We start from the raw sequence: 13,513 nt of genomic DNA, 5'->3' as shown, positions 1-13,513 counted from the left end.
ATTACTTTTCCTTTTCGGTTTCTTCATTGCAGTAAAGAATCCTCCTTGAAACATTTGGACTTGGTATTTTGCATATTAAGATATCATGAATTTGAAGGGTTTGGCTCTCTTACACCGCTTACTCTAAAATTTGTCTGAGGTAGGTGATTGAGATATAGTGAACCTCTTATCTAAATGTCCACACCTTGAATGGCTGAGTATACAACATTGTAAATATCTGGTTAATTTAAAGATTGCTTGTGCAACCCTTAAACTGAAATATATGAAGGTAGTAGACTTACTTTATTCCTGCAAGTTGATGAAGATGAGATTCACGTGGAGAATCTCCGTACATTTGAATACAGCTGACGCTAGATTACCTTCTCTATTAGGGGGCCCCGCGGCTGGTAAATTTGTTGGTTTGTTCTAGAGGAGTATCAGATGGCATGATCTCACCCCTCTCCAGACTTCCATCCCATCTATTTAGTCATATCGAATTTTTGGCCCTGACAGCATATATGAAGGTGAAAGTAAAGTTGCTATGTGCTGGTTCTTTGTAGTTATAGAGTTGAAACATCTTGTAATTCTACTTTGGTTGTTTCAGGTGTTTAATCCGGAGGTTGTACCACAAACTATATCGAGACGCACTAATCTGAAGCATTGGAAGTGTACAAGAGGTCCCCTCCTATATATCTATTATAATATAGCAGGATGGGGGTTTCACTGTTCATGCCCTGGTGCGCACGAAATGTCACATTGTCTCGCATTCTCTGCTGTCGGTGGACACGTGGCGCCCTCTCACTAGCTCGTCCGCGCGTAACGGGTCGTCTCTATTACCATGTAATAACAATGCCATAATGATGGCTGGGGCGACCGTTCAGATTTCGAGGTAACAACCGCAATTTCCCACCACAAGCATTTGGGATCCGTGCCAAGTCTGAAAGGAGCAAGTCGCGCGATGACCAAATTAGCTCAGATGCAAAGGAAATTGATCCGAGTATCTGGCTTAGAGAAGCCTTCACTCGCCAAGCCCACAAAAGACTTGATTGACTAATAAAACTCCCTATGTAAGGCCTCAAAGGATCAGAGCTGATGAACCTAAAAGTGGGCGCATCATCTCCGGACGGAGCAGTTCTGAAACCGTGCTTGACCAAATCCAGACAAGGTGATCAATCACCGAACCAAACTGGATAGGGTCTTGAGGATGGATCCTGAAGATTAGCCCCAGATAAATTCAACCCACCATAAAGGCGAACATCTGAAAATAGACTCATGTGTAGTAGGCCTAGGTAAATGTGATGGCAACCCAAGAGGGGGTGAATTGGGTTTTAAAACTTTTGCCCTTGTTAACAATTAAACCAAAGGAAGATCCAATTAATGAAAGAAACAAACCAAGATGCAATAATAAGATAAAGAAGCAAAAGAAAGAGGGCACCACAGTTTTTATAGAGTTTTGATCCAAATCACGGAACTACATCCACTCCACCAGAAATCCATGACCTTGCATGGTTCAATGTGACACAGGAAGCACCCAATGTGTGTAGTAGTTAAGCTTCCTTCAACTACCCCCATAAATTCGTTCAGAGCAAAACAAAATATCAATCTCATCACCGTCGTCCACCGCTAATCCTTCATATTCTGTAAAAGAGTCCCAGCAACATAGTATAGCTTTTTTCCCCTACTAAAACTCCATGCCAAAACCATTCTTCTAAAATTAAACTTAAAAATTGAGGTATCCAATATGTATCAATAAATAAATAAGTTTTTCAAATGAAATGTTCTAGCTGTAATTAAGTGTGTTATTAACATAGAATCCAAACCTCAGATAAAGGAAAGTTAGATGCACATACATGGGTTAGTTCGCAATTAAGGTCACATGTATCATAAGAGTTAAAAGTCTTGCACAATTCAACAGATAAATGAACTCGCTTTCAAATGGCATGATCCCTCAGCTTCTATCAATGTAATGGAGGAAGTCAAATTATGAACCGCTTGGAGCAGAATAAAGCAGTTTCTAACAAAGAATAAAACTTTGTAAGCTACCCTTAGCGACTTTCTGTACAAGTACTGTTCCCAAAGAAGACATCCATTTAATACCACAATACTGTTTTGACAGAGGGAGAGTGAGGAACCAGCAAAGCATCAGAGATGGAAACCCTCAATAAGGAAGTGAAATAAAATTTACACAACTCATTCCATTCATTTTTTTGAAATGTACTCATTCCATTCATGGGAAAATAAAAAAGAAAAGAAAAAAGAAGGGATAAATCCCTTCTGATCAAATAAAATAAAAGACTAGAAGGATACATTACTGTTTTTCTGCACTCTCATCATCCATGTTCCATTCTATTCCCATTTTCGTGGTGAATAGTAGAGAAAGTGTGAACTATATTCCTTTGTTTTGACCAAAACAAACCGTGGATGAAAATAACATTTTTTTCCCCTTGGGTGTCGATAACCAAAAATCAAACAAGCATTACACCGACGAAAATATAAGTCGTTCCAATTCAAAGCAATCCCAAATTGCTGGACTTCAGATTGCCACAGAGATCAGCAATCTAATCCAAGAGATTAAGTGAGAAGGAGAGAGGGAGAGGGAGCATTCTCATAATCCTCAACAATCAATGTAATTACTAAAAGAGAATCTCAACCAATAACATGTACGTGTGAAATTACCAAACAAGAAAAGCCCCAACATTTCTCCAATACATAATCAAACATTATCATCTATCTCCCTCAAATGAATGAGGACCATAACACAAATCAAAAAAAGAGGAAGAAGAGTGTAAACAAAGAAACAAACTAAACATCAATCTTATCTTGGCTCGATTGAGATCATCAGTTCATCAATGTGAAGAGATCTTAAAATTGAGAGATTTGTTCAGCCACGCCTTCCAATTGCCGCTCCCTTTCCTACCGAGCACTGCCCCATCATCAGTCACCTGCGTCTGCTGTTGTTTCTTGCAAAGCAAGAAATTCCTTCCGCCATGGGAACCAATAGCTTCCCAAGGGCTTAGTGCTGCAACATCCAATTCCATATTATTAAAAAAACCACCAAGGCAAAAGGCACTTTTGGATTGCATGAATTTTTTGAAAAAGTTTGGAAAGGAAAAATATTTCTTAAATTTCCACCTTTCTTTACACTTGAAGAAACATAACTTGAACCAACCCTATTCAATTTTTACTTAGAATGACCTTCTATTTATGATAATATCCCTTTAAATTAACAAAATCATATTATTTTGGTCTAAATTGTGAAAAGAAATAAAATCTTTAAGACAGAATTTTCCATCAGAATTTATTTCTTACAATCCAAGCAGAGCCTAAAAAAAGAGAAATACAAGGATAGAAGCAGATCATAAAGCTCTGATTGGATTGCAGGAATTTCATAAAAAAGTTTGGAAAAGAAAATTTTCAAAAAATTCCTAAATTTTTACACATAAAAGAAGATAAATTAGAACCAACCCTATTCAACTTTTACTTAGAGAGCCCATCAATTTATAATAATATCCCTTTAATTTCACAAGAAAAAAGTTGTTTTTCTTGCAATTTCCCAAGAAAAATTGTTACACATGAAAAAACATAACTTGAACCAATCCCATTCAATTTTAACTAAGAAGAACCTTCAATTTGTGATAACATATCCCTCTAAATTAACCATAATCATATCAATTAGGCCTCAATTGTGAAAAGGAAAAAAAATTCTTAGTTTTTCTTGCAATCCAAACCTTAAAAAAAAAAGGGGTTTGAGTTAGTTCTTACCATCAGATCCAGCATTGGCAGAATAAAGGAAGAAATTATTGAGATCAGAACCAAGGATAGGAAGGCGGCCTTCGCGAGCGTAAGATCTTAGGGCAGTATCAATCACAGCAGCCACAAGATCCTCAACGTTCACGAGGAATCGAATGGGTCCCGCGCTTCCAAGAACATTGATTGTGATCAGGAATCTTCCAACCTTATGAGATTGGGGGTTGTTCTTTTTCTGTTTCTGTAAGAAGATCGACATCGTTGAATAATCGATTGTTGAGAATAAGAAAGAAGAAGATGAGAAAAAGGGATAATAATTCAAGGATCGAGGCCGATGCAGCGGTAATACCAGCCTTGAGAGAAGGAGAGAGGGAGAAGGATGAGAGAATGGGAGGAGAAACGCGCGGATTGAATACGCGCGGTTGTCCTCAGTGGTAGAACTGAGGAGGGGAGGAGCATGAAAAAGGGCAAGGATTCCACCATTCACAACGAAGAGAGAGAGAGAGAGAGAGAGAGAGAGAGAGAGAGAACCTTGTTCTTGTTTTTGATGTGAGTCTGGGTTTGAGGGTTAGGGTTTATTTTGTTTCCTTTTTTGGGTTGTAATATAATTTAAGAAGGTGGATTCGGGTTTGATTGCGAAAGATACGTTGGATTTGTGCTGTTCTTTCTGTTTTTGCGTGAGATTTAGAGAGATACGTTAGAAAGGTTCATGTGGGGAGTTTTTACGTGACCATCCAATTAGCATATTTTTTTTATATTGGGAAGTAATAGATTCGGCCCTAATTATTCCCTGGGCAACCTCTGAGAAGAGTATGAGTGGGTGGCCAACAGAAAAAAGGGGGCAAATATGTCACTTTCCTTTTCTATCAGTGCGGTGGGGTCCACAGAAAAGGATGCTCCAAACACTGAATTACTTTTTCTGATACGACTTTTCACATGAGACCGTACCCACTACATGCAATGCACCCGACGCTTACTCCAATTTTGGGGTCAAGAAACTTTTAGGAGCATAAATTATTATAAAATTATTTTTGGTTGTTTCTTTGTGAGTATAAAATTATTGTTTAAAATAGGTTTTTTTTTTTTTTTTTTTCCCTCTTTTTTCAGCCCACCTTAAGCTCTCCTCACTCACCACCACCCTCAAATCTCTCTTTATACCCACCTCTTTGCCTACATCCCACACTATGTAGGTCAGAATTCCATGAATTTTCTTTTTCATAGTTGCCGAACATGACCTACATATTGGAGTTTTAGGATCATCTTCTCGATCTTAAAATTTTTATTTTTATTTTGGAAAATTGCCTATCTATGATGAAGACCACTAAATGACTGGTTTAGATCATGGAATGAATGATATAGTTTAGATCACGGAATATGGGTAATAATGATAGATTGTGATTTTCAATATCTTATTTTTGGTCAAAAGATAGTGTTTAAAAAATATTTTCTAAGTGTGTTTTGAAAAAGGAAAAACTTTCTTTGGAAAGAGTTGTTTTTTGCAAGAGAAAGAGAAGAGTGCAAAAGTAGTGTGAAAAAGATAGTCACGTAGTGACTCATAAGAAAGAAAAAGTTGTGCTTATAAAGCTTTGCTCTTTTCTCTACTTTATTATCGTGCACAATGGGTCTAAGCCTTGGGTTGAACCGCAAGACGATGCAACGCGCGCGCGTGCAATGCGCTATAGGGCTCATAGTGGTCAGAATTCAAACCCGTTGAAAGGATATCCAAAAAGCCAGAAGCTCTATAAAAACAGTAGAAAATACTCATTCTCTATAGAATTCGGATTTCTACTTTGGCATACCCAAAATTGTTATTTCCGGCACAATTCTCTTTCTCTAAACCCCTATAAAGTTACTTTTTTAACAATTTAGAAATACTATCAAGTATTCTGTTTTCTGCAGAAACAGAACACTTGGGTCTCAAATACTTGCAAAATTCAAAGGTGATTCAGGCTTGATTCTGTTCAGTGCAGAACGTCATCAAACAATCGGTTTGGAACCGGGCTTCATTGTATCTTGGTGGCGAGTTCGTGGTCCCCTGTGCACACTACTGGTGGGGGCGAATCTCTTCTTAAGGAAAGCGTTTACGCGCCTTGAAGCATCTTCCTTTCTTCTTATCTTTTCTTAGATTGAACCAGTACAGAAATTTTACTCCAACAAATAAAACATTTTGGTTTTCATGATTTGAGCCAAAATAAACTTGAATAAAACTATGTTAAAAAGAAATCTAGGGCCTTCATAGAAAACATTATGAAGATGGTCATTGATAAAAACTATTTGCTTAGATATGAAATGGAATATAAAGATAAAAAGAAGGATCATTAAAATGAAATGGATTAGATAGGATGGATAGAGGAAAAATACAGAGAAATTGGAGTTGAGAAGGAGGATGTTAGCAAATTTAAGCGTGGGTATTCTGCATAAGATAAGGAAAAGGGCGTATTGAGTGACCAAGAAGAAAAAGCTGGGGCCGAGCACGACGGTAGACCCCAAGGCGGCAGAGGTGTTGAGTGATGCTGGAGGATGGAGATGATCCTCCAGAAAACCAAGCTAGAACCTAGCCAAAGAGAGATGGCCGGTTCGGTGTTTTGTCCCGATTGGGCAATCGGGACCGATGATTCAGGCCTCCATAACCCACAAGTAGCTTTAGAAATAGGGTTAATGGGAGTGCTTGTTGGAAACAATCCATGTTCTGGAGAAATTCGTTGCTATATTTATTAATGTTAAATGAAAAACAAGAAAGGACATGTCTCTACTATGTCACGAGTACAAGATTACAACTTTCTCATCTCCCTTTTCTCTCTGGATTCTAGCTATTATCTTAATGAATCAAATAAAAACAATAATAGGAATTCATCAACTTGTAAATATCTCATGTTGTTCTTTGAATACCTTCAATGTTCCTTTGTGTTGCTTCGACTCCATGATTCTAACCATCAGGAGCCTGTTTATTACCAAGGGATATAGACGAAGAGATGGAATCTCTAGAGGGATCCATTAGCACAATTATATATGAAATAAACTAAAACAAGAAAGTAAGACCAGATTAGATAATAATAAGGGAAAAATACACTCAAGACTCCCTGTGATTTCTGAGACATTCAACTTAACCCCTAATGTTTAAAAAGTTACAAGTAGACCCCTGTGCTTTCAATTTGTGTAAGTTAGAACCCCTCAGTTGACGGTTCATCTACAGATTGAAGGGTTAGGATGATCTGATGGAGCTGATTTTTTAGGCACACCCTATCTAAGTCAGGGCCCATCAAATGAACGCTTTGGATCATCCAAACAATGTGGACCCACTGTGTTTTTGGTAGTGTTTGGATTTGGGTATGGGCCCACATTGTTTGGATGATCCAAAGAGTTCATTTGATGGGCCCTGACATAGATAGGGTGTGCCCAAAAAATCAGCTCCATCGGATCATCCTAACCCTTCAATCTGTGGACGAACCGTCAAATGAGGGAGCCTACGTTATACAAATTGAAGCCACAGGGAATCTACTTGTAACTTTTTAAACATTAGAGGTTAAGTTGAATGTGTCAGAAACCACAGGGGGTCTAAGTGTATTTTTACATGAGAATTCCTTGAATCAAATAGTCATTTACCAAACCAAAGATGCATGAAAGCACCCTCTATGAATCATCCACAAGCGATTCACCTACTCCGCTGACTTTGAAAAAGCTTGTGTAAGCGTCGCCGGTGAGACACGCATGAGAGGATTAGAAGTCTTCTTCAATCTTCAACTTCACTACACTTTGGTGTCTCTCCAAAGCTTGAACACCAAGTTTGCCTACGAAGCTCTAAGGGACAAGAGACTTAACTTGCTTGAGAAAACTAAAAAGAAACTCTTTTAAAAAACCTTACTTGGAATCACTCAAGAACACTTAAAGAGAGAGTACCCGAGAGAGTACATGAAAACATATTTCAAATGAGACTTGGAGTGTGCTATTTATAGAGTTCCAAAGTGTCTCTTGAGGTAAGAAACTATAGATGCAATAGGTTAAGGGTGAGTTGGTTTCATATGGTATAAGAGCAAATTTGCAAACGCTTCTCAGCCTTTGCAGATCCTAGAAGGGAAAAAATAAATTTGGATCTAGAAAATTAATGGAAAAATGACCTCAATGTTGGGACCCGGGTAGAATTCGCCCTCAAAAGATAGCTGTTAAGTCCCACATCGGAAAAGTGGTATTAGAGTTAGGCACGTGCTAACCCCGGTTTAGCCTCCGAGGATGGAAATATCCCTCAGGGAAGATCTCGGTAACCCCAGTGTGCCTCCGAGGACGGAAAAATCCCTCGGGGAAGATCTTGTAGTTCCCACATTCCTGCAGCGTGGATGGGCGAGATTGTCCACGGTGCTTCCACGTGGAGGGGGAGATTGTTGGGGGGTTCCACGTGAAAGCAAAATAGTCCCACATCGGAAAAGTGTAACGATGTGGATGGGCTTATAAGGGAATGGGTTCCCTTCCCTCTACAGCTTTTGAGGGCGAGGGAACCCATTCCCTTATAAGCCCATCCACACCGTTACACTTTTCCAATGTGGGACTATTTTGCTTTCACGTGGAACCCCCCAACACTCAAGATTGTACAAGATCTGAATTTTGATTTGTTGCTTGCTGCTGCACACTCATAATTCTTAGATCTTGATGATTTGGAGTCAGATCTAGAGAATCCTTTTCTTACCCTATTCCACCTAAAAAAGCATGATTGCCAAACATGATCTAAGTTTCCTCTCTTCTTTTTTTGTCTCTTATCTTCTATCTCAACATCTTTCCATATTTGCTAATATTAGAGACAACTTATGTCTCTAAACCTCTCTACAAATTCATCTCATATTTTCATTTTTAATAAATGTTCACTCACTAAACTCCATAAACGTCTCATAAACCAAACAATTTCCTTTAACTACAAAACATCTCTTTCATATTAAGGATTTACCTCTCTCTAAGGCGTGTTTGGATTTCAGGGATATTTTGGGTTTTCCAAAATTTGCTTTTCCATTTTTTGATTACACATGAAATAAGAAATTTGAACCACCTCAGTTCAAGTTTTATTTGCATGGAGCTTAAATTTATAGTAATGTCTAAATAATCCATAATCCAATCATTTCCCCTCTAAATCGTGGAAACAAAAAAAAATGTAGGACAATATTTTCCACAAGAAATGTTTTTCCTGATCCAAATGGGGCATGTCTCATATTCTCTCTCTCTCTCTCTCTCTCTCTCTCTCTCTCTCTCTCTCTCATAGCTTGACTGAGACCTTAATGCTCCTTGCACATTTCATGGAAGATGCCCCAGATGATTGTCACAATTCAAATGAAGAGGAAGGTACCTGTCCAGTTGGAGCAGTCAACACCTACCCAACATAAAGTACCAAATGAATGCAATAACTATTGTAGAACGTGTTTGTTCTTTAACCTAGTGATCGGTGTGGTTCAATCCTAGCTTACCTACCAAAATCTCTCTCTCTCTCTCTCTCTCTCTCTCTCTCTCTCTCTCTCTCTCTCTCTCTCTCTCTCTCTCTCTCTAGGTGTCATGTTTGTTAATTTCTATATTTGGTGGGTAAGGTGAGAATTGAGCATAAGCGAAATATTTATTTGATTGAAAATTCAAATAAAGACTTTTCATTCTCTTAATTATGTGCGTAATAATTGACATCTTGGCTGTTCATTGATAAAAGGTGTGGAGAATATTCAGAGTGAACCATCACAATAGCATGACAAAAGCCATGGTGAATTTTTTTTTATATTTTTATAGGGGGATTTGCTAGGGTCCATCGCAAAAGGCATTTCACAGCTGGTCTGCCAGCCACCTCGTGAATGAAGAGAGCAGATTTTGTCTCCATTCATAAGGTGGTTGGTCTGACATGCGACAAACCATCCGTGAAATGCCTTTTGCGATGGCTAGCAATTCCCTTGCTAGGCAATCTTGTCGAAAGCCGTTTCATGGCTGACTTTTGCATGAGAGCAGCCATATAGGCTCACTTTTCAGCAGATTTTGTCTTATTCATTTAATTCGTCTGAGGTGGCTGTTCTCTCGTGCAAAAGTCAGCCACGAAAAGGTTCGCACAATTGCCTAGCAACATCCCTTGTTTTTATTTTAGCTAAGTGGGCTTGAACCGCATTTAATTAAAAGAAATAGTGGGGTGTAACCCGTGGACATCCAAAGGTGACCCATCCTAGTACTACTCTAGCTGACGCACGTTTAACTTAAGAGTTCTTGTGGAATCTGTGCATTTGTGATTGCATAATCACAGGTGTTGAAAATAAGCTTGCTAAATCTGCAATGGGAGAACATTTTGTTGAAAGAAAGTCCTAGGTATATTTCTCTCTAAAAGTTTACTTCACGTTTTTCTTGTTTTTATAGGTTTATTTTTTGGCAGCTGGATCTATTTTGAACCGTGGCCGTACTTGATTTGAGCCCGTGCATCGTGCAAACAACATGCTAGCACATCGTTATGACTACATAACAAGGTAGAGCTTGACAGTGACAGTGACAGTTTTTATATGGTGCCAAGTGTGAGGTCCGTCACGTTCAGGCTCCATATAATTACTCGAGCTTGACACATCTGATGGACCGTAGACCAACTTGTCTCATATCCAAGGTTTTAAATTTTGACCGGAATCCGAAATTTCAGGTTTCGGTCGAGACCTAGATCAAAATTGGGTGAAATCTCGAAATTTTGAAATTTTGTTTTCCCCGTAATTTTGACAAAATTTCGACCGAAATATCACATTATTTCGGGATTTCAATGGAAATAGCGTGATATTTTATACGGGATAAAATATCACATTATTTCCGTCTCAGATATGTATTTTCCCGACATTTCGAAATTTCCATCGAAATTTTGATTGACAATACCTCTGAGATGTCTAAAAATATGTTTGACTGATTATAGGTACTCTTTTCAGGGATCGTGTAATTACTATCAGACTTGTTTTACTGCATAAATGATAACTAGCCTGGTAAGAGTACGGTATTGAAGAGCTTCTACCATACTTTGATAATTGTGTGGATCTTTTATCTTATTATCTATCAACTAACTTCTTGTTATAAAGAATAGGAGTATTGAGTATTGACAATTTTGCAATTCATCATTCAGAACCTGTTGAGCAAGTCTAATGCGTACTTCTGTTGGGACAATTGCATTCCACCATAAGGTGTCAACAACTTCGACTCTGAGGAAACAACAAAGAAGCCCTTCATCCATAGCAAAGGATTCTTTCAACCTACTTTTTAGTCTCTAAATGCCAGCATTATTAGATTTCCTTTGCTTGTGCACATTGTGTCCGAGAGCCAGATGAGACTTGTCAGAGCCCATAGACTGCTTTCTTGAGTCTGCACTGATAGCTTCTTTAATCCCATGCAAACCACCTCCTGAAGGTTAACTAAAAAAACGCATTTGGCATAAGGGGTGTAAACGAGCAGAGCTTGGCCCAGCTCGGCTCTGCTAGTTAAGCTCAACACTTGAGCTTGGGCTCGGCTCAGTCAAGCTCGCGAGCCTTACCAAGCTCGTTAATGAGCCAATTGGACCCCAAAATCCTACATATTTTGGGCTATTTTAGGCGTTTTTGGACCTATCATGTTCAATCAAATGATTCAAATTAAATAATTACATAACATGTAAGGGATTTAGAGTTATAACTTATAAAATTATATATAATATATGAGGAAATGGCTTGTGTGCAGCTGCACAGATAAGCTATATGTGCATGGCTGCACAAACCATGGGGGGCCACATTTTTTGGGGGATCCAAAGCATTCATTTGGAAGGCCATTCCATGGACAGCGTGTGTACCAAAAAATCAGCCCTTTAGGATCATCCTAACCAAGCAATTTGTGGAGGAAAAAAATGGGCAAAAACAGTGTCCGTCCATTTTCCCCTCCAACTTTGATTAGGTTAAGATGATCCTATAGGGCTGATATTTTGTACACACACTATCCATAGAAGGGCCTTCCAAATGAATGCTTTGGACCCCCCCCCCCCCAAAAAAAAAAATGTGGCCCCCACTATGATTTGTGCAGCCACGCACAGATAGCTTATCTGTGCAGCTGCACACAAACCATTTCCTCATAACACACACACACACACACACACACATATATATATATATATATATATATATATATATATATATATATATATATATACTAGTAAAAAACCCCGTGCGACGCACGGGCCGACAAAGAACTGTACGGACCACATCATAGGTTGATCCAAACCGTCCATGTGATGGAACACAACATCAACATGTTGTGCCCATAAAATCATTTCCATAGGTTGATCCTAGCCCTCCAATCTATAGAGGTTTCCATAATCTGTTGTTCGTCTGAAAGTGCCCGGAATTTGTAAATATTTTTATAGGTGTGCGGAATTCGTAATATCCTCAAAAAATTGATAAGGATTGTAGTTTTTTCGTAATTGTCATATTTTGATACCCCTTCTTTGTAATTTTTTTCGTAATTGTCATATCCAGGTACCCATTGTTTGTAATTTCCCTCCCAAACTTTACTACGTAATGATTATTAATGCTAGCTTCTTTTTTTTACGTATTATTGGTAGCAATCTTTCAAGATATAGTATTTCCGTGCAGTTTTTCATCACATCTAATAAGACAAATCTCTGAATACATACAATTGCAAAGGATGGGCGAGACATAACGTTTGGAGAAGGTGGCTAGCGAACATTCATACCGTTTTTACCCTCACATAGATAGTATGCACAGATATGTAGGGAGGGCAAAAAACGGTAAAAATCATCCACATTGACGTGTTAAATTGACAAAATTCTCTCCTTTTCTCTTCTGCTATATAGTAGTAGATATTAAATTCTTAACAAGCCTTAACGAGCCGAGCTGAGCCTGGCCTAGCTCGAGCTCGGCTCATTAAAAATTCGACCGAGCCCTTACCGAGCCGAGCTCGAGTCCAAACTGACAACCCTAATTTGGCACATCCATCTTGTAGAAGACCGAGAAAAACCTTATGAAATAGGGATCAAACATGATTAACAGTAGGCAAACAAGAAGATGCGAGAGACGCAATCACACAAGCAAGAAGACAGGATTTCAATGGTTTGGCAGTGTGCGTACATCCAGGTTAACCCGCATGTGTGTCACACACAATAGTCTGTCAGGGTGTTCTGTATAATGTGAGAATACATCTCATGTTGGATTCCTTCAGGTTGACATCTACACAACCATGGTTTTAAATTTCGGTTTCGGTACCAATTTCGGCCGAAATGCAGAAATTTCGGCTGAAATGCGTTAATAAAAAAGTGTTATTTTATTATTTCTGAAATTTCAGCCGAAATTTCAGAATAGTACTATTCGGCCGAAATTTAGTAAACCCAAAATTTCAGATTTCGTGAAATTTCGGATTTCGGCCGAAATTTATAACCATGTACACAACACAACCTGACCCAAATTTAAAACCATGTAGATGTACACAACACAGCTTGACTTCTTGCATGACTTCTATTGATCTGTCATCTCAGGCAGCCTCAATGAATGACATAGGTTCATCAGCACCTTGATGGACTGTGTTGCCAACACTTGGTTGTCCTTGTTCAAATGAACATAATGCTGTGAGATGTCATGTGGTATCAGTGTTAGGCGGGAAAGTTGATGTGAATATAGGTATGTCGACATCTCAGTGATGTGTACTACTCATCCTCTTAAGCTCACGCACAAGGGTTTGTGACATAAAGGTGAAACTCATCGGGGAAACATGGCGTGGGATCAAAATCTTCCATGCAGAAAATCAGTAGCATTTGTAACCCCTGTGGTGATCATTG

General features: G+C 38.7%; 1 protein-coding gene across 1 annotated transcript; it reads right to left on the bottom strand.

Annotated features, from left to right (window-relative positions):
* Positions 1 to 2,581: 2,581 nt before the first annotated feature.
* LOC143883421 (uncharacterized protein At4g22758-like) lies at positions 2,582 to 4,422 on the bottom strand. The gene is made up of 2 exons (XM_077386770.1): positions 3,742 to 4,422; positions 2,582 to 2,998 (listed from the first exon to the last, which is right to left on the bottom strand). Exons 1-2 carry the CDS (start codon positions 3,983 to 3,985, stop codon positions 2,826 to 2,828), a joined length of 417 nt encoding a protein of 138 aa, XP_077242885.1. The 5' UTR covers positions 3,986 to 4,422; the 3' UTR covers positions 2,582 to 2,825.
* Between the last annotated feature and the right edge of the window lie 9,091 nt (positions 4,423 to 13,513).

This window comes from Tasmannia lanceolata, unplaced genomic scaffold (assembly GCF_043159265.1).
Source record: "Tasmannia lanceolata isolate RefF3 unplaced genomic scaffold, GAP_Taslan_0.1 ptg000008l, whole genome shotgun sequence".
Lineage (NCBI taxonomy): Eukaryota > Viridiplantae > Streptophyta > Magnoliopsida > Canellales > Winteraceae > Tasmannia > Tasmannia lanceolata.
Note: the sequence above shows the minus strand (reverse complement) of the source record. Positions and strands in the feature narration are given on the sequence as shown.

Bases quoted from the DNA above. Each gene is read 5' to 3' on its own strand.
- LOC143883421 (XM_077386770.1), bottom strand. From the start codon at position 3,985: ATGTCGATCTTCTTACAGAAACAGAAAAAGAACAACCCCCAATCTCAT. The intron at 2,999-3,741 runs GTAAGAACTAAC...TGGATGTTGCAG, and splicing joins TGCCAATGCTGGATCTGATG to CACTAAGCCCTTGGGAAGCT.